The sequence below is a fragment of the Salarias fasciatus genome, chromosome 19 (genome assembly GCF_902148845.1).
Source record: "Salarias fasciatus chromosome 19, fSalaFa1.1, whole genome shotgun sequence".
In the NCBI taxonomy this organism is placed as follows: domain Eukaryota; kingdom Metazoa; phylum Chordata; class Actinopteri; order Blenniiformes; family Blenniidae; genus Salarias; species Salarias fasciatus.
Window position 1 is genome coordinate 5,690,115 of NC_043763.1, and position 23,819 is coordinate 5,713,933.

The 23,819-nt window shown below is 47.4% G+C and overlaps 1 protein-coding gene across 1 annotated transcript in view; it reads right to left on the minus strand.

Annotated features, from left to right (window-relative positions):
- Positions 1-19,040, minus strand: part of LOC115406873 (cysteine rich transmembrane BMP regulator 1 (chordin-like)) — a 34,487-nt gene extending 15,447 nt beyond the window's left edge. Inside the window, exons 1-5 of the mRNA XM_030117130.1 lie at positions 18,332-19,040; positions 13,985-14,146; positions 13,531-13,704; positions 5,523-5,765; positions 1,554-1,733 (exon numbers count right to left, since the gene is read on the minus strand). Coding sequence (XP_029972990.1) covers positions 1,554-1,733; positions 5,523-5,765; positions 13,531-13,704; positions 13,985-14,146; positions 18,332-18,629 — 1,057 coding nt within the window. The 5' untranslated portion in view covers positions 18,630-19,040. The remainder of the gene's footprint in view (positions 1-1,553; positions 1,734-5,522; positions 5,766-13,530; positions 13,705-13,984; positions 14,147-18,331) is intronic.
- Positions 19,041-23,819: the final 4,779 nt, after the last annotated feature.

A 23,819-nucleotide genomic window follows, 5' to 3' on the forward strand; every position in this document is an offset into this window, starting at 1 on the left:
CTGAAGAGGATCTATTTTTTCACCTCACGTATCCTGGTGCCATGACGGCGCTAATAAAACTCTGCAGAGAGGTCATCCCAGGATTTTACCTTTTCATTTCCACGAAGCAGGAGCAGCCGCGATAAAACAAAAAGATCAAAAGTGATGCAGCAGATCAAGCTGGAAAACCCTGTGACCTACTTTTCCTACGATGAAACTCAGACATGTATCAGTCAGCTTTTTTACAGTGAATTACTTTTGCAATTAAACTTTCTAGATTTTGTTCAAACTAACTCAAAAGTTAATTCCAAATGCTGAAGAGCTAATCTCCGTAGGAGATTACAGCTCCTCTATCGTGGTTTCTCTTCATGGGCTTCTGATAAAATCTAGAACAGAATTTCAAATTATTAAGTTAAAATGTTCTTAACAACCAAGTTATTTCCAGGTAAGAGATTGTTTCCTTCCACTTTTAATCGGGATCATTTCATTGCTTTCTCTGCTCGTCATTTGAATTGAAAGTGCTATGGGCCCCATATATCAAAATGTAATTCAGTTTAATTCAATTTCCTCTTAGCTTAAATAACTTACCGGTATGTGCTGTCATTCATATTCTTCTATGGTTGTGTTTTCCTGTTTCGTGATAACATTATTTATCCTCTCAGTTGAAAAACATCTTTTCATTATCATCAGCTCGTCTCTGAATCTGCTGCTGGGCAGCTAGTGGTCAAAACTTTAATGCTTTGAGAATTTCACGGGCTGATAAGAGTTGCTAAAACTAAAATAAGTTGTGAAACTTAAGACAAAATCCACGAGCTGAGAAGCTGAATAAACTTCAATGTGTGGTTTATCGGTACAAACGATCCATTTCTCATTACCCATGTTTATTCAACCAATTAAAAAGCAATTACACCTATCTTGTAGCGTGACCGCCGTCAAGGAAAATTACTTCAGTATATCTCTTAATCCAGATTACGTTACGCATCCGATGTTCCTCATGGCGAGTCATGCTTCCAGCAGGAGCAGCTCTCTATCAGCAGGAGATGAAAGCTCACCACACCATCCGACTGCAGGTGTAGCTCCGACGCTGACCTGACATGATCCTTCTCAACGCTCCTGCACTTTTTCCTCCGTCTGATCGAGTGTAGCCACGCAGGCAGCGCCCTGAGCTGGCTACCGTCTCAATCCGCCGGCTGCCGGCTGCCTGTAATGTGGCCGCCATATGCGCTGCGAGCCCTTTCCTTTCTTTTAACAGGCCTAAATACACATATCAGCGCTCCCTACCTGGCTCTGAGCACATGTGTTCTGTGCAAGTACCCCCTCCTCTTCCCCATTAAGACAGATCGTGATCTTACAAAGACAGGCTGTACACACTGAAAGAGGGTTTTTATGTTGTTAAGTCTCCCTCCTGGTAATCAATCCCTGGCTGGGGCTTTGGAGCGCCTCTTGCACGTTAACAACAGTGGAAGCTGCTTTAATGTGAAGGAGGGTCACCGTAGGTAAGACTCCAGATCTAAAATCTCCCAAAAAAACCAAGGTTTCCAAGTCGAACAGTGCAACGTTTGAGGTGTGTTTACCTATGCAGACGGGGCAACACTCGCCGTCTGGGATGTAGAAGTTCTCGCAGTCCAGCTCGGCACACTCTGCCTTGGAGCAGAAGGAGATCCCTCCTCGGCACTGACACAGCCAGCAGGGATCCATACGGTACACCTCGCCTTCGGAGAACTCCTTCCCGTTGTGGACGCACTTGGGAGAAACTGCAGGGAAAAGAATACGGAGAAAAGAAATGTGAATTACGACTCAAGCGAGATCAAAAGCGAGGGAGTGCTGATGTTCAGTACAACAGGACTCCCTTCATGTGGTATCGCTTTTATACAACAGTGACTTTCTTCGTCGGCTGACAGCATTGCAATAAAACCTCTGATTAAGGTTTTTTATCTTTTTTCTGGTGGAGACAAACACCAACAAAAATAGTGCCGCCGCTAAACCACAATGTGATTGATGCTAAACAAGAGTTTTTATACACTCCTTTGAATCGTCCATTCATTTGTGGATTTTTAATTCCGTGCTTAACCACAGGAAAACAACAAGAACTCCCGTGCCACTTCACATTATGCAGATGGAATCAGGGAAATGAGGCACTTGAACAATATTTTCTCATGAAAGCGCAATCAAGGGAAATTTTCAGACGTAATTGTCATAAAAACAACAACCAGGAAGAGGTCTGGTTTATCCAGATGAAGTCAATGTGAGGGATATTTTACTTTGATCTGTATTTACATGGAACCTACTGTTGGACACATCGTCACCTGCTCGCCATGCTGATCAGTGAGCAGCTATCACGACCATGTGCGTCTAGAAATACCTGCTCAGTCTCTACCGCTCCTGGTGGAAATATTTACCGGAACCAAATGGCGCTGAGGCGGGGTGGAAATGGCATTTATCAGACAATGAACCCGACTCGATCGGGAGGAATTTCACAGGGATATATCAAGTCCTGAGCGAGCTCTCCTGACGCTCGCAGAGCCAAGTGAAAGGAAGCAGCAGCGGGTCTGAGGCTTTGGCAGAATCTGGGCTGAGAGCGGCGGTGGCAGGTGGAATGAATCAATACTCCTGTCTGTCTTTCTCTAAAGCGCCCAACCATTTAAAAACCCTACAACCAAGAAATAAAATGAACTTTGCTACAGGGCTGTTTGGAAACCAAGCATAGCTGGAAGACCTGCTCATCAGCCATAACATTAAAACCGATGAGAGGTGTCATGATGATTTTATGGTTACTGGATTTACCTAGTAGTGGTGTTGATATATCAAGCAAATGATCGAAAGTAAATGAATAATCGCAAGATCCAAGCAGGTCTGACAAGGGCCCATATCTAAAGGAGTAATGGCTGTTTGGGCAGAAGAAGTGGGAGCAGTTTTTATGAAATGAACCCAAACTTGATCAAATCGATTTAAGTACGTATGGATGAAAACCTGGAAGATGACTCAACTCAATACTGTAAGACCATAACTGACCACTTTTTTTTTTTTTTTTTTTTTGTTAAACATGGCTCCAAATGTGGGAAGGGCAATATCTGGTTATGCAAGAGCGTATCAGAGGGGAGTATCTGCATTACTCAGGCAAGTGGATGTAACACGGATGCAAGCAGATGTGGAGGCAGTGGTGTCTATAAATGGGAGCGGAGGCTACGGCGGCATCTGTACACCATGCCTTTGAGTGCAAACTCAAGGTGTCCGTGCCAATGACCCCCATGCCTCCCATCCAGCCGCACTGCACTCTGATATGAAGCAGGTGCGCCGGCTGAGTTGAAAGCAGAGCGCGGATTTCGTTGATCTTTTATTCTCCCCCCTCGCCATTATTCAGGCTTTTGTGTCTCTTACTCACTGCTCGCTGTAATCCCACTTCACATGCAGCAAAAACCAGAGAGAAAAAGCAATCAGTCACATAAAAGTTACAAATTACAAGTTACAAAAGTGAAAATGATCAAAACAGGAGAATAGTTTAAATCCCAGTCATGCTCTGTGATGTTCAGATGTCTTTAAATGGAGGTGAAAAAGCAGGCCATACAATGATGGCTTGAAGCATATAACTGTCATTTAAATCAGGGTAGCATAGAGGCATGTAAAGAAAAGTCTTTTTTTTCCCTCTGAAAGACAACTAGCGACTAAATTTTAAATTCTAGAGTTAAAGGGGACTTGAGCCAGGCCAGGTTTACACTGGGCAGGGGCAGGGTCCATCCTAGTTCACACAAAGAGGTCTCAAATGCAGAAGTGGGTCATTTTCAACAAGGTTACAAATCCGATCCCACATCTCCTTATAGTCATATGTTGAAGTGTTCTTAAGCAAGACGATCTCTAATTGCTCTCAATGGATGGTTGAGTGCTTTGCACACGTCACCTCAAGGTTGGAGAAGTGGATTTGTGATTGGAAATTTGCAGGTTTCAATCCCACTGTGGCTCTCTGAGCAGGACACAAGACGACACAGGGATCATTAAAGTATGCTTTCTTAAGGCTGAAGTCCTGACACTCCTAAGACATCATTCAACAATGTAGACATCAACTCTTGTCGTTCGCCCAGTCATATACCGACCTCTGAGGAAAGCGTTGCATGTTTCTAACTAAGTTCCATGTAAATCATTACTGTGGTGACTTCAGTCTCATTGCTTAACACTGGTATAAATCTCAGCAGAACACATGAAGCACCAAACTTGGTGTGTATCCACCGCTCACTCCAGAGGATGGAATCAATAAACAGCCGAATAAGATCATCTCTGACCTCAGGTCAGGACGGTGCTGCCGTGTCTGCTCCGTCATGCAGACGCCGCTGCTGCACAGCCAATCGTGGAGCGGAGAACAATGTTGTTGCTGGCCAAAACACACAGGTGGAGCCTATTGTCGTGGCAGAGCGTGCAGTGGAAACAAGTTCATCAGTCCAAGCCTCACAGAGGATGCAATGCGGGGGAGCGTTATAATGCGTTCCATTAGAGGAAAGGTATGGCATCTGAAAGCAATTCGGACTTCTTAAAATGATTCATCTGCAGCCAGTGCTTCCGAGGCCTGCAGGACAATGGTCCGGACCACGGGGGCCTGTGTTTGTCCTTGTCGCTGTCTGTGGAGCTTTCTGACACGGCGAGCAGTCATGCAGGCCTAACGGACAGTAGGAGCAGCACAAAAGGCATCAAGCCCTGGGCCCAAAGAGCAGCAGACACTTGTTATCAAAACACTGATCCCATGGCCCCCGCGGCTGCCATTCAGCCCCCGCCGGCCTGCCGGACTCGATTACCCTCCCTACTGACAGACTGGAGCACATAAAAAGCATTCCCATCAATGAACTGTTGAACCTTTTCCCTTTGGACGTGTGACCAGACAGGAACCCTTTGACACTGCACTTCTGTTGAGCAAATTCATAGCCTAAGCACTTTTCTGGTCACTGGGCCTGTTAAGTCCATTAATTCCGGGACATAGCACTCATTTATATATGTGGAGGGGCCAGAATGGGAATTTGTTCTGTTGGTAAAACAGGGAATATTTGTTGAGAGAGCAGAGTAAACACACCAATGCCACAGGTCCCCTCCCGGCCTTCCTGACTCTCCTGCCTGCTCCGGTGCCACGGCAGAGGCACGATAAATTCTCTTCTATATGTGTTTAAAATCTACCCTAATTCCTCTCTCTCTCCTTCAAAAATTAATAAAATGGTGCACACAAGCACATTTCACACCAGTCATTGACTCCTCAAGCCCCATTACATGAGGCGTTCCCTCAGGCGGAAGAAATATTTATGGGGGACACCTTCGGAAAACGTGCCTTTAACAATGGATTTTAACACTGGGAGGCCTTGGCACCACCTGATAAAAAGCCAAGCAGTAATTATCCAATCAGCAACTTTGCTTTTTCTTCTGGACATTTGGTCAGCGGGGCGAAAAGCCTTAGTCAGAGGAAAATAATTGCCTCCACAGAAGCAATGATTCTCACACCAACTGTGCAAATTGCTGTTGCCAGTGGGGGAGCAAACCAAAGTGTGCAGTTAGCAGTTCAGCGAAATCACCTTTCTGGCACTCGAAGACATCGCAGCAGTCTCCTGGCTGCCCGCTGGCCTGACTGAGTGGAACCGGGTGCTGTCCGCTCGGGCACTGGGGCTTGTGGCAGGCGCGGAGATCACAGGTGCACTGCGGTGGTATGGACGGGCAACAACCGGCGGGCGGGGTGTAACTCCTGGTCAGGACCGAGCCCTTGGGGCAGGAGGGTGTCTCCAGAGTGGGACACGTCACCCCTGCGCACCTCAGCTCCTCTGTCGGAGAGAAGAACAGGGATGCATCGTACGATAAGTGGAAAATACAGGACTTTCAAGTACAAGTGAATATTTTAGGCAGGTACAATCATTGATCATGTAATACCAGCAGAAGGAACTTGATAGTTTTAGAGTTGACGGTCGCCCAAGACAAGAATCCAACCGATCATGTTTTAAAATTACCTTCACATCTTCTGCAGAGTACTATATTTCAACAGAGTAAGACAAAAGCAATGCAAATCTTTACTTCTGCCTTTTTGCTTTCACAGGATCCACCGCCGTTCTCCAGGAGAGAGAAATGTTTCTTTTCTCTCCCTGCGTTCGCCTATGTGTGTAACTGTGCGGGCTGCTTCCTTTAAAGTCCCAGCTGAGCCTCTTAAGAACGACGCTACTCGTGTTACGGACCAAAGGCCGAGCTCACACAGTTACCTAACACAAACTTGGTGCGGAGTCATCAGATCCGCGCTCCAGCGCGTGACGGCCTCGCAGCGCCCCGCCAGCGGAGTGAGAGCGCAGCTCTCTCTTGACACGACAAGTCTCCCTCCAGTGTCCCGTCTGCGGGGGCCTCACATCCCACCCAGGGCGCCTTTGCTGGCTCAACAATTCAAAGCACCCATCAGCGCTCTTAAACCAGTCATTAATAGCAGCCAATCTTTAACAGAGCTCTGCTTCTTGCCAGTTTGGAATCTCCCCTTCGGTTAGCATACCAGGAGGTGTTTTGTCTATTCATCTGCAGAGCCAACATAATAGCCCTGATACCCCCTGTTAGGGCAGGGTTGGGGGGGGGGGGGGTGAGGAGGAGGAGGAGGTGCAGGGATACTGGTAATCCGGGCAAGGGGCTCAGAGGCTCAGGCGTGTATTTTGGAGCCGGTTCAGGAAAAGAAAAGTGGAGCGCCCCTCTTTACAGGCGCTGTATGAGAACAGTAGCGACCTTACAAAGGTTGGATTACTCAAACCAAAAGGACGTGTTTATTTTGGTTCTCAGCGTTGCTGTAATGTATACAGCGCAGACAGAAGAGAGGCTTTGTGGAAGGCAGATTCTGATCCTGCACTATAATTGTCAATCACCAAGTAATTTTCCAGATCCTGCGATTGAGCCACTTTAAACTCCGACGGAAAAAGAAAATTCAGTGCGAGTTGTCACAAATATGTAAAGAGGAAAAAGTATACAGTCGTCTTACAAGGAAGTTAACCTGGACTTATTTACTTTAGAGAAATACTGAACGATCTTTTGATACATCTGTTTTTTGGGGAAAGACGAGATGCAGGCAGCGGTTGCGTAACAGAGCTCGGGGGTTTGGGTAATGTTTTCAGAGGCCGGGTTCAGTTGATGGTCTTCCCAGACTGGCGCTGGCTCCTCGGCGCAACACGAGTCTCTCAGAGGATGTGCCTCATCTCCCAGATTTGAAAACCAGTCAATAGATCCTTCTGAGTTTTGTCCCCAGATGGAGAAACCGAGGCAGCGAGCGGCTGAGGGTTCAGACTCCGATAATGGCTCCGCTATGCCGGATCCAGACCCAGAGCAGACCCAGACCTGTGAGTGAATCACTGGGCACACTCTCACTCTCTGTTCTGACCTGAAGCTCTGCTGGCATCGCGCTTCAGACGCCGTTTGATGTTTGCTGCCCCTGAATAAACACGCAGGGAAGGCCGAGACTGTGACTGCTGTCTCCTGGAGGGAGGAGGCAACGTAGCTGACAGATGAAATTGAGGATAAGGGAAATGGTGATTTTTTTTTTTTCTGGCTCTGGATAAATAGAGCAGGAGTGTGAGGTATCTGTACTGTACTGTTTACTCTAGCAACCTGGGAACAGTGAGCACCGCCACAAAGCGCTCATTGATAAACTTTGTAGCTGAATAGCGGCGTAGAAGACGAGGGAAAACCCCCGAATTAAGGGAGGCTGCAACCCTTTTAACGGTTTTTGGCCTAATTCCTGTGCTGGAGTTAAATAAACTTCTGTTGGGAGTGCTGATTGGCAAATGTTTTACTTCCAATAAAGTCTAGCGGTCCGCTTGCTGCTCAGTTGAAGACTGGTTTGCATATGAAAACCTCGAGCTCTTTAGAGGCACAGAGAATGCCCTGGGACAATCTTGCACAAGGTTCTGCACTGAAAAACACTTTCTGTGCATTGTGTGTACCCGAGAGAAGGCTGATTACTCTTTCAGTTGTGATAATGGCTGGGGTTAGAGTGCGCTGGGAAAAGCAGCTGGCAGACACACCATTGTCATTCAAATGAAAAGAATTGTATCCATCCGTGGAAAACCTCCAACCCTTGCAGGGTCCAATTAATATAATTTTTGGAGCTGGCATAATTAGAAGCACAATAGGCAGACAGAGAGGAGGGAAAAAGTCAGCAGTAAATGGATTTTATCCTGTACTGTTTGTGTTCTCTTAGCATAAATGACTGTAATTAGTGAGTCATCGACCACAGAATCAATCTTCGTATCACAATGGTGGCCATACTCCAGCTTGAACAAACACAAAAGCCCCGATTTAGCATGCTTGATAAATTCTCCCCGCAGAATGGGCAACATGTACACTTTTATGACTGCAGGAGAACAAAGAACAGAAAACCTTTGACCTCAATGCACAGCCTGGGACAATGTGTCACACAGGATTACACATGCATGCACACACACATCCGTATATAACACACACACACACACACACACACACACACACACACCTGATCTGGTCTGGAGAAGGTGAGATGTGGAAATTGGCTCATTACCACAGAATGACCTCTTTTGTAAACAATGCATATTTCTGGCATTTCTGAGGCTCATTGAAGAGAGAAAGATCCTCCATCCTGAATGGGGTTTTTCTTCCCTTCAAGCTTTTGGTACAAGGAGCGCAGTCTTTCTCCAAACCGGAGCAGCTCGACCAGGCAGAGGAGGCTGTGTTGACAGCCTGAGTTTACTCATGGAAAAAGCGCACAATGCGAGTTCTGTTAGCCGACTGACTTTGGAAACAAGTCAGCGGAGAACAAAGCTGTCTCAGTCCAGCTGCCCTCCGTGGGTTTCTGGTCTGTCCTCAGGTTTTATAAAGTTGCGCCGCGAAGGGACACATCAGGGCCGTCCCTCCCGTAAAGCTGCGGGGGCCTGGCCCGGCGCCCACCGGCAGTTACCGGCTTAGAAAGTCCGTATTGTTCGCCGTGTGCACGTGTGAGCAGGTTTTGGAGGCGGGGGGGCGGGTCCGGGCCAAAAGGCAAGAGACGGGGTCACCAGGTAGAAAAGCATGGTGGGAACTTCACACCGTGGTCAGAAGCTCGAGGCGGCCGGGCGTCGGCACGCAGCCGGCCGGCAGCGCCGCGTCTGCCGCCTGCGGCGCTCCGTCTTCTCGCTCTACGGCTAAATATTTGCAGATGAAAAATGTGATCTCAGTGTCCCGAGCCGGACTGCCGCAGCTGGGAGCGAATGTGTTTGGGTGAGGTAATGAGAGCGTCCACGTGCAGGTGAACATTTGCTCAGCAATACATGCATGCATGCCTGCGTGCGCACAGTCAATGCACATGTACATTCCACTGGTGAGGGTTGAGGGATTCCTCACAGGCTGGATGACCTGTCCCTCCACAGCCACGTCTGGCACAAAACACAGTTTTCCCCCAGTGTGGTGCACATAAAATAAAGTGAGCGGTTGTCACGTGTACGGCCCCTCCCTGAAACACAGGAACACATCGAGGGGAGAGACGGAGTGTAGACAGCTGCTGAATAAATTGTGGAAATGGCTGTTGATGTATGTTATGTATGGATTTTAGCCACTGGGAACTTTTCATTCAGGGGAAAGAAAGAAAAGGAAAACAATCATAGAAGCAATGAGCCTGAGAAGATCACAAGTTGGCTGAAGAAGAAGTTGTGGCTCTTTGATTTATTAATGGTTATGATTGAATCAATAAACTGAGGTTGAGCTGGATTCTGTCAATGAAGCAAGAGTCAGAGCTTGACATACAGGATGGACCTCAGTGTGTGTGTGTGTGTGTGTGTGTGTGTGTGTGTGTGTGTGTGTGTGTGTGTGTGGGGCTTGGCATTTCCTGCTGCCTGTTTTGGTTAGTGGCTGACCAATAGCAGTGAGTGTGTTGACAGCAATCCCAACATGCCTTTAAGGGAAGTCCTTTGTCTCAATAGCCACGCAGGAGTTTTGTTTCCTCTTTGAAATCACTCTCTACACACACAAACGCCCCCACGCTGGGAGACGGGGAGCTCGCAGGGGGCAGCCGGGGGCAGCCGGGGCCACGGCTTCCGCAGACGCCACAGAAACACTCGGCCCTGAGACGCCTCGTGCCCCTGCCAGCCGGTGGCGGTCTGGCTTGGCGGGTCATCGCCCTGCCACAAAGCACAACAAACTGACCCTTTCACAGGCGGGACGGAGGTGGCGCAGGTGGGTGAACAGATCTAGTAGTGGGGATATATCGTCATTTCTGCATCAGCTGCAGAAACCGCCGTGGCTTCCCCAGCAGGGGAATTCTTGTATAATGGGCCTTATCGTGGAGGAAATATGTAAACTATCCTAGACTGTAAAATTACCAAACACCACCCTACTAAGACCCTTGGGTCTGGACACAAATACCTCAACAAAATGGTTGGCCACTGTTGCGATTTCCCATCTTCCTGTGTCTGCCTGCCCCCCCCCCCCACACTTATCACATCCTCTTTCCTCCCTGACATGTGGGTAATATGTCTGGTGCGCCACGCTGCGTCTAATTGAACGTATGCAGGCCAAATTACATCAGCGAGCCGCGCAGCGGCGGCAGCCGACAACTACAAGAGGTGTCATTAAGCAGCCAGACATCGGCAGCAGATGAGCGGTTGAGTTATCGCAGAGCGCCGTGAGTCATGGAGGGGGAGACAGAGCGACGAGCTCTCCCAGTGACTCAGGGAGAAAGTGAGAGACAAAAACCACTTCCATGTGTGAATTCGCAGGTCCGTGTTCAGACTTGTATCAGAAATGCAGGGGAAACAAAGCCCACTTTGTTGCTCTGATGTGAAGACAGGTGCAATTAGTGGAGCTCTCATGCCGTGAGAGATCAGGAAAGGTTTGACTCAGTGGTTTCCAGCTTTCGTTCCCCGGAGATTCCCCAGAATGCCTCCAGGAAAGGCTGCGGATCTCTTCTACAATATCTCATTTACCAGAAAATTACATGAGGCTAAACAGTTCTTCCACTCTCATCAACAGACAAAAGCTGTCTTCCAAATCGAGGCAGAGGTTTCACAGGCCTGTTTTTGGTTCTAGAAAGTGTCTGTTTTTATGATTTTCTTTGATGCGAATTAGGTTTGCGCAACGCTTTCAAGTGAAAAAGCAAAACTTTAGCTGCATTTTGGGAGTCTGTTTCCACGACAACAGTGCTCGAAGCCGATGAAATTGCAATTTTTTTGAAAACGACTCCCAAGGTGCAACTTTCTTACGATACTTCATGCAAAAACGATGCATTTTCATGCAACATTGCGTAAATGAGGTCTAATTTTGACAACCTCAGAGCAGACGTAGCATTGACCTTCCTATGCTCACTGCTGCATCACCAGTGGTTTCCAACCACTGCTCTAAAGACAACCAGAAAGCTTGCGACTGCAGGCAATACGGACCCCGACAGGACAGAGCAAAGCGCATCCTCCTAACCACAGAGTCCTGATCTGGGTGCAGAGGAAGCTCCTGCTGATGACGGACAAAGGAACAATCTCTGCAGACATCTATACAAACAAGATAACCATCGCATGCACCGACACAGACATGCAGGCTCAGTTGTGTACATATGCATGCGACGACGTGACGTATCTGCACATGCTGGCATGCACATGCTGGCATGCACATGTGTGCGCCGTCGCCCCACATGCACGTGCATTCCTTAAGACGTAACAGATGCACACGCTCCGAGTGAGCTCTCTTACTTAATGAGCGGCCATCGGCGGGGCGGCTGTGTTTTGTGGTGAGAACACTCATAAGCTGCTGAAAAATGTTGTTTACAGTTTTCACTGGTGTAAGTTTAAACTGTCATCCGCAGCGCCCCGGCTTTGAGGTGAGGGAGTAATAAAACATGGAAGAGCAGCAGACTCTTTCTCTGTAATACTACACTTGATGATATGTCTAAAGAGCATGTTTGATGCGCAGACTTCCTGTGGGATTTAATGCAAAAAAGACAAACACCCCGGCTGCTGAGGTTCTGTAATGACCCCACACTCGCTCACAGACTAAATAAACTCTAATATGTCTCCACGGATTGAAGCCAGCTCCAGTGTTGACTTTTTTCTAAATCAGTTCTTCATCTAGAAATGTCAGCAATTTGCAACAAGAGGCTCGAACCGTGATTACCAAAGCCTCCAGAGTCACATGGTTTGGGCTTAATCTTTTCATTATCACACAAACTTGTTTTTTTTAACCCATTTTTCTGCGATTTTCCAATATTCTGCCTTCAGAAGGCATTTTAGGATCAATTCAACATAAGGAGAGGTTCATCAAGTTCACTCAGTCACACTGTGCTCTTATAGACACCTCTCAATGCAGCCCAGCTAAACACACTCCAGCGTTTTTCACTGCCAACAGTAGATATGAGCAGTTTCTTGCATTCGTATGCTTGATTCAAAGATTCTTTTTTTTCCTGCCGCACACACAAAACATAGGAACTTCATTTCCTTCGCGCACCTGATAATTGCACTTCATGCTTTTTCTTCTTCAGCATCCTTCTAAAGCCAAAACATTTTCTCTTAATGTACAAAGCACTTAACAATGAAGCTGCATCTCAGTTTAAAGAGCTCTTTTATAATATAGCATCAGAACATTTCATTTTCAAAGTGCTGCTTACTGGAGGTTCTAAAGGTTTCTAGAACCATTTGAAGTCTGCAGTATTTGGATGAACTTGCAGTTTAATATCAGCTTGTTTGTTCTTCTCTGCCCTTTCTATTTCTATTTCAGAAAAGCAATCAGAGCCAGCTGAAAGCTCCACCTCTGAGCGTGGCTCTGTTGGATGTTTGTTCCTGGTAAAAGGGAGTTTTTTCCTTTCCACCACCGCCTGTGCTTGCTAATTGTAATTGTTGGTTCGTTTCCCTGTATTTTAGATGTTGTAATTGTTGCTGTATAAATAGAATTGAATTGAGCAAATGTTTTCTCAGAACGCAGCGATTATCCATTTTGGCTGTCAGATTTACACATTTTCTCCTCTGACGCACAACGTTTCTTTGCATGGCATATGGTGTCATTTAATTTATTTTCTTTATTTGTGTGCGTTATTAAGCAAAATGCACTTAAAAAATTCTCAGACTGTGACAGAAAGCAAATATTCAAATAGATACAAGAAGGGCTGCACTTGGCTTCACTGCGTGGGTGCTTGGTCCCCAAGGTACTCAAGTTTCCTCCTGCTGTCCAAAAACATGTATTTGAGGTAATTGGCGACTATAATTTGGCCATCGGTGTGAATGTGTGTGATTGTGATGGACTAAACTGCTTTTTTCCATTAAACCAGCTGGCATTGGCCTCAGCCTCATATTACAGTAGAAGATGCCCAACTGTTCCTCTAAATTTACATATTTACAGAATTAAAAACACACTGAAGGCAAAACTCATTTAGAGCATCAAAGTTTTTTCTTGTAAACTGCAACTTTAGGAATGTTGTCTGTCTCTTAAGTAGATTTGACCGCTAAAATTCTGCATTTGACTCGATGTGAATGTTCCTCATTAAAAACTGCACTATAATTGCAATCATGTGGCATCCCCCCCCCCCAACAACATGGCGGCATTGTGGCTGTCATTTCCAGTTGCGGGTCGTTGGAGGGTTACCTGCGGCTTCCTGGCACTGGCTGCGGTTGATGTAGGCGAAGTGGTGGTGGCAGCTCTGCGACTCGCACACGCAGCCGTCGGCGGTCAGGTTACAGCCGGAGAACATGCACGCCGGGTTGGACGGCCCCACGTACTTCTCCCTGTGCCGTTCCCGGTGCTCGTGCCTCCGAGCATCTGAAATCCGGCCGGCGGAAACACACAAACACAGACCGCAGTCGTCAGTGAGTCACAGACAATGGCACCACTGACGGGGCGAGCGAGGAACCACTACAGAGGTCTTGGCGTGTGTGTGTCATCACTATGATATGTAAGTAGCATTAGTCACCTCACAGCCACATCTGTTGTGGATTAGCTCCTCTCAAAGGATAGCATTATTCCCCCGACTTTAGTGCTTGCATGTGAAAGGATTTGTGCTTTTTTTATGAATCAAAAAGGATGCGATATGAGGACTCACCTGACTTACTGGACTTCATGCAGGTTTCCTGGTCCGGGTAGGCGAAGGAGCCCAGGCAGGAGTGTCGGGCGTCGCATACACACTGACCTCCGGCCCTGTCGCAGCCCGTCATCAACGGGCAGCGCTCATCCTCGAGGCCCGCCTCTGGATGGCTTGGAAGTACTGTGGGAAAACAGGTGATTTCTTATGTTATTCATTCATTTTAAATATGAATAAATAGAGATGAGACAGAGTTTAGTTGCAAGTCGGTCAGCTTACAACCCCTGCTTTGACATATTATGCTGGCACGGCCAAATCCGGAGTGACCAGTGTGTTTCTGGGCCGCCGTTCCTCCTCCCTGCTTGTTGTGCCACACCATTTGAGCTACTGAGCCCATTTGTTTGCTTTTGTTCCACAGCATGGGGCCCTCCCAGGGTTTCAATCACCGCAGGCTCCTGCAACGCCTCCTCTGAACCCAGGCCATTTGCACCATACCCACATTATTGTTCATTGTCCCAGTGAGCCTCACCCCCCTGAGATGGCATCTCCAGCTTAGCCCAACTTGGACGAAAACTTTACGGTTAAGCGAGGAATGTGCGTCACATTCGAGCCGTGTGAGCCGAATATCCACCAAGACGCCGGGATTAAAGGGCCCCAACGTACACATTGCCCATAGTGTTCGCTTCACATTCACGCGTGAATAAACACATATCTATTCCCCAAAATGACCCTCCTACACGGTTGTTCAAGAGTGGCAGCAGAGTAAACAGGATGAGACAAACTGTAACGTGGAGTAAACCTTTCCCAAGCTTCCAGCACGCAGAACTCATATCAACAACGTGCGACTGTGATCGGAGCTTATCATAATAATCCAGCTTTCTTCTCCAAACAGCAGCAGAACACGGCACGAGAGCAAAAGGTGCCAAGATATTCAACGTAAACAGGAAAACTTAAAGTAGTATCAACCCGACGAAAGCCTAAATAAGGCCTAGAAACCTAGAAACTGGACTGCGTCACAGCGATTGGAAAGAAATGGAACTCCCTGGGTTTTCTTTTAAATGCGGCCGAAAGTAATAAAACAGAAATGCTGAGTCACTGTAACTCAAAACAGACAGTCAACAAGAGAGAGGGGGGAACATGTCTTACGAAAGCGGTTTTCAAAGTGTGGGGCGAGCCTCCCATGGAGGATGCCAGAGAGCTTCATGGGGATGCAGCAGTAAAATCTAGTTGTCAGAGATATTAATCTTCCCAACGTGACAAACAATACGGTATAAATATTAACAACGCTGACAGACGATGCAGCTGGATTGATATTATGGGTGATTCAACTATAAAACTACCAAGTTCCAGGAGAGAATACAAACTCTGGGAGTCATGGCGCTATGGAGGCCGCCATCAGGTTCAAACCTCCCTTTACCCCAGTTCTACAGTGAGAACATCCAACTGAATCAATGCAACTGCCAAACAAAGCATTACCACGACAGATTGCTCATACCAGGTACATGAGGACGATCTTAATGCTGTCCCCTCTGTAGTAAACACTGGAAAATGGAAGCAGTGAAGGTAATATTACCTTTAACCAATGTAAAAAACCATGCTGCTAATAGCTCTCCCAGACAAGCAGCCTTTTCAATAACCCACACCAAAACTTTCTCTGCGATTTCCTTTCACCTTAAAGTGATCCTCACCTCCACATTTTTTCCATCGTGAGGCTTTCCTGTGCCTGGGAGGGTATTTTCATTTGGGATGGTGGTAGCGCCTGTCTGTGCGGGGTGCTAAATTTGGCTGCTAGTAAAGGATTGCAGGAGTCAAAACAATCAATGGAAGCTGGACACTGGAAGCATTGTTTCGTTAGCTAACGCTATTCGCGCCCGGTCTGTTTTGTACCCTCTGACCTTATGTTATAGTCCAGCCCGCCTTTCTGTTATCTGGCCCGGCGTGACTCGAGTGAGGTCTGCGCCTTCATCCTGGGGGATTCCTCGCCGAGCCGCTGAGACTGCTTGTCTTGGCATCCAGAGTCTGGATGGGAAAGCTGACCTCTAGAGGCCCTATGGCTGATAGCGAGCTAAAAAGGAAGTCTTTGAAACGTTAGATAATACTAGAGGAAGGGAGAAGTAGAAGGCATGTGAAGGAGTGCATTGGACATAGCGTCCTTGTACGACAGGCATTCTGTTACATGGTATGTTAAGTGTCTCTGGGGCTGGAAGAAAGCTGGCGTGGGAGGGCAGACGCGAGAGCGCAATGAGGAAAATTAAAAACAAATCATTCAATTAAGAACGGCTGATATGACTTGACTGGCAGATGCGATGAGGTGAACGTTTTCCCCCAGCAGGTGCTTTCATGCCTGAAAAGCTGTCGCCTTTTCTTCACGTTTTACTGAGTTTTCGTCAGCCTCGATGCTTTCACGTCAAAATCCTTCATGAGAGCAATTCATTCTCAAAAGCTAATTGTGTTTTTGGCAAGCTGCAACCCACGTCCTGGGCTTGATGCAATTATTTTTGGTTATCAGACCTTAAAAAATAGACAAATTTACAGTCAACTTAGCTTGAAATTAAACAATTCGACTGTTTCAAAAAGGAAAATCAATGAATTTAGGTTGCATGGTGCCCTTCATATCAATACAATTCAAAACAATGAATGATGAAAAATGGTTTATTTAGCTGTTGAAGTGTGTCACCTGCATTGTGGCGCTTTTGTGTCCCTCAACAAACAGAACCTGACCACCCAGAAAAATCATACTGCGAGCAGAAAAGCAGGGGATCAGAAAAGCGGAAACATTTACCCCCTACTCCTGATTGCCAGTCTAATCACTTTAAGACCCTTCCAGCTTGAGGAGGGAAATCTGGGATCAGCCTGCAGCAGCCTGCCTACCGTGGCCCCTGAAAACACACTGGGAGGTGTTGATTTACCCCCACCTAGACCCTCTGGGATACGGTGCCTGTGTGTTCGTGTGTCTGATTCACAGGTCAGCAGCGTGCTCGGAGGCCCCCGGAGCCGCAAGACCAGAGGCTCGACTCAATCAGAGAAGCCATTAGATCTCCCGCTCCTTCCAAAGCTGTTAATTTGCAGAGATGTCCTCCAGATGCCCGCCTAACCTGCAGATGAGGTTCAGTCATCAGCGGCGTCTCCTGGGACGGCTCGGGGCTCGAGACCCCTGGAAGAAACTTGCGGAGATGTGGCCGGACCACCCCCACTGAGGGATGATGGAAGGGCTGGGTCAAGAGATCCAGATGCCCGCTGAGAGCTGCTTAGACTTTACAGTCCTGTCAGTCCTCCTCAATCATCCCGACGCAGGCTGGATGGAGTGCAGGTGGAGGAGCCCGGGGGTCACTTCCACTGGTTATTTGTTCCTCAGGGGGGGAAGCCATTGCTACCTATTGCAAGGAACCTGACACCACACACACAAGTCTTTGAAGTTCAGAAATGTGTTCACAGAATGAGCACATCTACTGTACAACAGCCCGGCTCCGCTTGGTAAAGACTGAACCGTGCAGCACTGTGGATTCAGATAATCACAGGCAAAAATCTGCAGTTGGCTTTTTCAATTAGGCTGTCAAAATTAGAACTGAGGCTGATGCTGAAGCTACACGAGAAAAAAACCTCTTATTTCTTACGTCAGAATGTGTCCCAGGCTTAAAAATACACCACATGACAATTCCTTCACACAGATTCACACAAGTCTCACAATTCTCTCCACTTTTTTTTTTCTTTTGGGAGGCGGTTTTGAAGTAAAAGGAACAGCACTAGAAGACTGAAACCCCGTGCCAAGCCACTGCTGCCAGACAGCATTGTCACGCCTCTGAGCTGAGACTGAATGAAGCTTTGCGGAGAAGAAAGAGCAGTTGAACACGACTCCTCTGCTGGCAGTCAAGAGCCCCTCAGACCTGGGGAGCAGCTCCAGGCGGCCAGAGACAAGGTAAACACTGACACAGCCACTGCAGCCACGGGCTTAACTGACGGCTGAATGGTGATGCCTTCAAGCACCTTCACAGAGCTGGATGGCTGCCTCACTGGGGAGCTGGCACACGCAGGTTGTTGGGTGTGGGCGGGCATGGCGGTGGTTTTTTAGCACCGTCACCTCACAGTGAGAAACTCCTGGTTTTAAATCCTGACATCCTGTGTGGAGTTTGCATGTTCTCCCTGTGCGTAAGAGGGGTTTATCTGGGTACAGCTTTTCTTGAAAAAAAAAGAAATCTGACTAAATTGTTGGTTATAAATTGCTGTGCCTCCTTCCACAACTGGCTCCTCATGACACTAAACTGGACAACGTGGGACGCATGGATGGATGAATGGAGGCTGTCGCGCACTCCAAACAGCACTGCGCGTTTCATCTGCCCATTATTTCATACTTCATAAGGTCAAACTCACCTTTACACACTCCGATCTCGGGGACGGTGGCGGCTCCGGTTCTGTTGACAGAGGCGCAGGTCAGTCCCAGCGCGCAGTAGCCGTGCGCCCAGTCCTGCCCGCCGCACGGCTCCCACTCCAGCCGCGCGCACTGATCGCAGCATCCGCACGGGTCCCTGGCCAAGGTCCGGCCGCCTTCGCAGGGGTGCGGGGGCTTGACGGGACATGCCCGGAGGTTACACGGCGTGCACTCGTGTGCCGAGAGCGCCCGCGCCAGAAAGATGACATTCAAGAAGACCACGGAGCATTTGTTGAACATTTTCCCCCCTTAAAATAAAAAATCCTTTAAGTTTTGTTTCTTTTTTCCTGAGAAACGACCCGCTCCGATCAGACGTCAAACCACATGAACGCGCTACGACGCACACCGCTGGCCGTGTCTCCAAAGTTGTCAAGGCTCGTGCTAAAGTTTGGAGCCGAGGCTGCCCTCGGGCGCGCGGCTCATTACACAGCAGCTCACTTCAGCCAGACACACCAACCATGAGACACGAGGGTGCGGATGCGTTTCAAGTGGCAGCAATATCCTCACACAAAAGGTTCAGTGTCCGCAGGTAGGCGCGCGTCCCACGCGTCTCATCTGCCGAGAAATTACGCGTAAAATATATTTAAAAAAGAAATCCAGAAGCGACGCTGTGGACTGAACTCCGGCTCTGGCTCGCAGCAGCTGACTGCCACACGCATAAACGCGATCTGAGACCCAAATTGACATGCAGGCATATAGAAATTAGCGGTGCACCCCTCCCCCTGACTGACACAGGCACCAGCCAGTCACAAGGAACCAAAGGAGGGAGGATTTTCCTCTGATTTATCGCCGGTCGACAACTCCTCTCTGGGTTGCGCAATTACGCAACTTTGAATGTGGATGGAAGTTTCCTTTTATAAACTGTAGTTGAGAATTATTTTCTTACTAATCATGTGGTTATTTGTTCAACTCGAAGGGAAGAAGGACTGAGGTTTCTGTCAAATTAAGACAAATGAACCAATTTGATTCTTGGATTAGATTATTATGCCATATGAACTGTGAATCATGCAGTCATATATTAAATTATACACATAATAATAAAGAATTACTTATAAACAACACATTTTCTTGCTGGTACAGGGCATTTTTAGTGTGTGGGGGCACATGAACAGTTAAACATCACACCCACAAGTGATTAAAAAATTTTGGCTTATATTCTCTTTTCAATATTGACACTACTAAATATAAACGACCTGTTCTGTAGTTCAGTTAGTCAGCTGCACTTCGACTGCAGGAACTTTTCCCAAGTTCTAGGAAGCATCACAGGAACTTTATGTGTTTCAGCTGTTGGAGCCAGAGTCTAATTTTATTCCAGGATAACTTTTTCACCCCGAGAATTCTGCCTAGATTCAGAAACCTGGAGGGTGAGGTCTGCAGGATGATTCCTCGCCATACTGTTGTTGTTGTTATTATTGTTGTTGTTTTTTTTTTTATCCCCCCAATTCATCTAGTGTGCTTTGATCAAATGGAGCGCTCGGGCACATATGGATTCATGCTGCTTTCAGATGTTAGTGTACTTATTCCATAGAGTTCATTTGCAGCAGTCTGTGTGTGCCACCTCATTGTTCTGAATCGCTTTTAAATTGTGTGTTCAAATCTTTCACAACCTCGTAATCCAACACGTTTGGCCTTATCAAGGCTGTATATCATTCCACAGCTTCACCTTCTCTGTGTGCGGTGCTTCCTGCTGTCTGTAGGTGTCTGATTGTGTATGCAGATGGCTTTCGGAAGGCAAAAGGTCAGTGGATGTTTGCTGAAGCAGTGTTTGTGTGCTTACATTGCCAGATGGATGGTGTGTGTGTGTGTGTGTGTGTGTGTGTGTGTGTGTGTGTGTGTGGGCACAGCTGGTGGATGATTGTAACATTGTTGTTTCTGTTGTCTCAGTTTTCAGAACCAGTCACATGTGATGATCAATCACGCCAAACCAAAGTGTGAGAACGATCCCATTATCTCAGATGTGTACCGTCATTACGAGCGTTTTGGTCTCGAAACATCAATCAGGTCTCGTTCGCTCTGATTTTCCCCCTCAAGTTCAGCACACAACAACACCTCCTTCATTTGCAACATCTGCCTGGAGCCACCGGCTCCAACACAAACACAACATCCAGGAAACCGGGCCCGTCGCACGCATAATCAGGCCTTGCAACACAACTCGGCTCTTGTCCTCTGCCTCTCCGCCCGCCCCCCCCTCACTCCATCCCCTCCTTAAAGCTCCCGTCAAACGGCTCGACCCGCTGACCGCTGGCCGGACACCGGCACTGGCTAACGACAGATCAGACCGGGGCTCTGGAGAGCCACAGTTTCCATGCACTTGCAGATATTGTGGCCCACTGGCACTGGCCTGTTTGCTTCTGCGGAGTTGCTTTCAAATGGAGCCAGAACGCTGCTCTCGCAGGACTCCCAATCTGCTATCAGGGACCGGGGGGAGTTTGTTTTTGGCCGGCTGAAAGGTCACCGCAACACCTCCCGTTTCTCCTCATACCTTTTTCAACATGTATCAAGATCCTGGGGGATCATTGAAGGGGCTTTTCTCAGCAGCAATCAGCAGCACAAACTGGAGCAAACTGGAATACTCCCTCATTAGGCTCGCTCTAAGTATGTGTCCCGAGTCAGATGTTGCATGAATGTGGCGTTTGGACATTTTTTTTCCCAATTGTTCAGTTCTGCGTCCAACACGACAGTCAGTTTATCAATCATTTTATGTGTTTTTACTGTCACAAATGTACCGAATCAGGGTCTAACTCACTGTGTAAACCTCTGTTCGGTGCTGTAATCTTCTAAACCAGAGTACATTCTGTGACAGCATGCTCTCGGGGGGTGGTAGTTTGCGTCTGAGTGGAGCGAACGCGGGGTAAAGGTGGGGCAGTGGAAGGGCGTTTCGCAGCACTTGAATAAGTGCAGTGTGTTTGTGCTAATGCAGTTCTGAGTCACAGAAAACACACGGCTTCTCTCCCCTCCAGTGACGTCCCAAGCGGGATGACTGTGCTGGACTGGGCTTCATGGAGATTGCTCTAAAGTAGCCTAATCACAGTCATGCCCGTCCAATGAGAGGCCGGCTCAGCACCCTGTCCCCACTGATCGACACTCTGCTGCTGCGGAGGCGTCAGACCGCTGGTGGGGGTGTGTTACTGGGTTTGAAGAAGACTAATCCGAGTGTGATGTGGAGTGTTGAATGTTTGTTGAGTGGACAGCGTGCGGCTCACCTGATTACGAGTCCCCAGGATGTGTGCCGGGGGTTTTTTTTCCACCCGGAGTATCAGTGTTCGGTGCTGGCTATCACTCTTGTTTAGTTTATCTCATGGCCCAGTGGTGTGGGGGTGGGGGTCAAGGAAGAGGGGCAATTCGCAAAATGGCAATGAATTCTACCATTTCAAAGAGTTTCAAAGCAAATCAGAAATGTACCGAATAGCTGAACTACAGAGTATTTTATATGGAGGCTAATGAAGAGCCTGAAACTCAGAACAGATGAGATGGGCTGTTGTTTACACAGAGAGCCAAGATACAAATGATACAAAGAAACTTTGAGATGCACGAGAAAGAGGTGTGAAGAGAAAAAAACTTTTTGGAAAAAATGGATTAAAAAGAGATGAATTGATGTAACGCCATGATTTATTTTTACACAGACAGCTGCACAACATATTGAGGGAAAATTTCAACAGAAATAATTACTTCTCTTTTGCTTTTCTGCCAGGAAGTCGGACCCAAAGTGCTTTTAATTCTCTAAATTTCTCTGGACCTTAACGTATTAAGTATGGAAACAGCTGGAAGAGCAGCAAACAAGGGTTATTTCATTATATTCAGCACTGATTCAGATCAATAAAAAAAGAGAACACACACAACATGATTTCCTAATCCATGTTGCCCTCCTCGACCTCTGTAGCAAAGCTGGTGTGAGTGAGCTGAAAGGATTTTCTTTAAATTGAGATCAACTTGGAATAATTGAATAAACAAAGACAGTTTAAATTCTCTTCAAGGAGGGTTGCTGCTCCCGTGCATGCATTTTCTGAAATGAAAACTCATAAACGATGTGTTTTCACTTGAAATGCTGTTGTTTGAACGTAGCATGAAGTGGGTTCGGTGTGTAAATGTGGATATCATCTTACCACTTAGACGAGAACACAGTGTTGGAGCAAAACAGTCCAGAGGTTTGTTGTTGTAATAACTCTTGCGACTGCATGTTCTTCTGAGAACACAATCCTGTGGAGCAAACTTGTGTTGCGAGACTAAACTGGCTGGAGTAACTTGGAACTTGTTGACATGAGTATCAGTAGAAATGAAATGGAAGTATATGCTAGTTTGAATTTAACAAAAAATATGATATAGTTTACCTTCAGTATACAGATTTCACATGATCCATGAGTGTTATGCATCTTATGTCTTCCACAGGTCTCTGGCTGGACCCGATCCCGGCAGACGAAGGGCAAAGGCAGGATACACACCGAGCGGGTCAGCGGCCGTTGCAGGCCAAACAAACACGGAGAGCCAGCCAACCACACACACTCACATCCAGACCTACGGGCAGTTTGGAGACAACGAATGACCTCAGATGGAAGGAAAACCGGAGTTCCCAGAGAAAACCCACGCACACCGCTTGGAAAACATATCAGCTCCTCGCAGAACAGCCTGGGACTCAAACCCTGGGCATGACTCACAGGCGAGGGTGGTGACCACTCCACCACCATGCCGATAAGATCAGGCAGGGTGATTTTACTTATTCTCCCAGCTCTTAAACGGCACATTCAAACATTTTTCCAATTGTTATTCCCATCCACCCATAAGCCATCGATATTTTTTCACTACAAGTGTGGCGACATAGTCAAAGTTTGTCAATGTTGCGGGTTTGAAACCCCGGGGCTGAAATGCGGCCCCACTGAGGCCCTTCTCTTTTCACCAGGTCGCCTCCCTGCTCCCTCCCTCTGCCTCGCTGTTTTCTCTCGCTCTCTGTGAGGTCTGGTCCAGTTGCTGTTTTTCTAGCGGGGTCTATGATAATGGGTTTTGACACCGTCAGGTCTCCTGCGGCCATCTTCTCTGTGACTCTGAGTCATCACAGCAGTGGAGCCGTGATAAACAAGCAGGAGTCCCCCCCTAAGAAGTCCTCCTTCAGTTCTGAACCATTCTGCTTGAACCAGAGAGGGTTCAGTGGCTTTCAATGGGCTTGGGGGTCAGGTATGGCCCGTTGCTTTGTAGTCTTTGAAATGGCTTCTTTCCATGAAAAGATGTAAATTTAAGCAGTAGCTAATGGTCCTCACACACAGTCACAAATCAACCTAACACACACCTCTCTGGATTACAGGAAAACAAAAGAAGTACTTCCATATTGAGTGCAACCATACATGGACTCTCCAGGCAAGAGCATAAACAGATATTTATATTGATTTCCATTGATGAGTCCATATTTCAAACTGTTTATCCAAGTCAGCTGGAACTGAT